Source organism: Echinops telfairi, unplaced genomic scaffold (assembly GCF_000313985.2).
Source record: "Echinops telfairi isolate 266 unplaced genomic scaffold, ASM31398v2 ScPeMD7_3533;HRSCAF=4204_0, whole genome shotgun sequence".
Taxonomy (NCBI): Eukaryota; Metazoa; Chordata; class Mammalia; order Afrosoricida; family Tenrecidae; genus Echinops; species Echinops telfairi.
The window spans coordinates 27,155,927-27,157,887 of record NW_022107431.1 but is presented as its reverse complement, the minus strand read 5'-3'; the positions used below and the strand labels follow the sequence as shown (position 1 = coordinate 27,157,887).

Genomic DNA, 1,961 nt, shown 5'->3' with positions numbered 1-1,961 from the left:
TTTAATGCTTCACTAAAAATGAAATGTGCATGTGCCTCTCTATATGTATCGGAATATGTAAAGATACCCTTTGAAAGTCTTCATTCCCTCTTTCTGTTTTATTCTTGTATCTCATTCTTTTCCTAGCCTTTTTCTTTTTGCTTCATCTAAAATTAGAATGATTTCACACAATGAAATCAACTCACTCTCAAACATGCTCCTGGTAATAGTATTACTCCTGAATGTTAGAATTCATTGACGAGCCTGATACTTTAGATAAAGGACAGTGTTTGCATTTTTTAAAAATACGGTGTTACTATTGCATGGTTTTCAATATAGGATCATTCTTGTCTGAATCTAAATTATATTGGATCCTTTTAAGGTACAAAATATCAAAGCAGACTCCTGGTAATAGAAGGGTGTTCTTCATTCACACTATTACACTATACAATTTAAAAAATAATTTGATATGTCTTGCTGGCATTTTCTACAACCTACATTGAGTTTCAGAAGTACTTCTCTTAAAGTCTATAACTGTATGCTTGACACGAGACCTTAGGAACCCATTGGAAACAATAAACAGGAGCACTGTAAAGAAAGCTTCTGTTTGTGATTTTTAATGGATACTGTGCCATGAAAGCTTGTTATTGGCACAAGAAGGATCCATTGCCTTTTTGAAGAAGTCTGTTACTGTAAAAAAAAAAATCACAATAGCTAACGGAGTGCTTGATAACATTCAACTTAAGATTTTTGTCTGTTGAATCATCTATTTTTAATTTCTAGTTTTCCTGTTATAAGTATTCTTATGAACTGATAATTACCAGAAAAATAGATTTTATTATATGGTACTATTTGTTAACTGGAGACTATGAGAGGTGTTTATGATGACAGTCCTTCCAGCAGACACTGTCAGAGCTAAGGTCTCAGTATCACAGGTAATATGAAAGCCATGATAGAGACCGATCATACTACGAAAGTCAGCTTCTAAAACGACAGACGTACGTTCACTCTGGGACCTTGTACTTCTTCGTTGGGTGACCCAGGTCAAACAATTTTATCTCTGTGAAACTCATTCTCTTCATCTCTAAGATGGGAGAAATCATTCCTATCTCACCGAGTGTTGTGAGGATTGTAAGAAATAATAGTGGCAAACTTCCTGGCGTACAACAGTCCAGTAACTGTTATCTTTACCTTTGACTCCTCTCACGCTCCAGGATTTTCCCAGGGTCTTATTCCAATAACAACTTATCTTTTGGGAGGGAAGAAACTTGATTCAGATAAAAAACAAATACTCAGAACTCACCCTTTCCCATTGTGTTTTTCAGCTCAATTCAACCTTCCAAAATTGGAACTACACTGTTTACGTGGTTAATATCAGGTACATGGCAAAACAAATGAATTCTTTGATAAATTAAAATAGTTGGGTTTCATTTAGTTCTTTTCTTTTTCTCTCTGGCTGTAGCTACAACTCACATACACTCATGGACCACATTCATAATCTTGCAAGAACTTTAAAGAGATGCCATAAGAAAGATTTAAACTACTTGATTATATATCCCTAGCACTGGAACAGTTTGAATACTAAAATACATACACATTTTTTAGCTAATTGTGCATGTGTTACTGATCCACTAGGTATAATGTATCCAAAATATAAAGGATAATTAAATATAACTAGGATCTATGTTAGTTTCTTCTCCTATCTCAATAGCTTATGTAGAGCACCCCTGGTTTGTGTTCACCCCAGTTTAGAGACCACGCTCCTCAATTTAAGACATTTGCATGATTTTAAGCTTGCTTTTCAAGATCTAAATCTTCTACTAAATCACCAGTCAATAGTAGCATTCACATATTCTCACTGTATATTATTTTCAAAGTTTTAAAATTAAATTTTTCCACAGTGTGCTTCATGGTCCCTGAGCTTATATTCCATGAACCAAGACATGTTTACAACTCCTAAGAGGGGGCAAAAAAGAAAGAAA

The 1,961-nt window shown here is 34.4% G+C and overlaps 1 protein-coding gene across 1 annotated transcript in view; it reads left to right on the top strand.

The window, feature by feature from the left end:
* Positions 1-1,961, top strand: part of ADGRG6 (adhesion G protein-coupled receptor G6) — a 153,439-nt gene that overhangs the window by 99,245 nt on the left and 52,233 nt on the right. Inside the window, exon 6 of the mRNA XM_045294584.1 lies at positions 1,305-1,357. Within this exon, the coding sequence (XP_045150519.1) occupies positions 1,305-1,357 (53 nt within the window). The remainder of the gene's footprint in view (positions 1-1,304; positions 1,358-1,961) is intronic.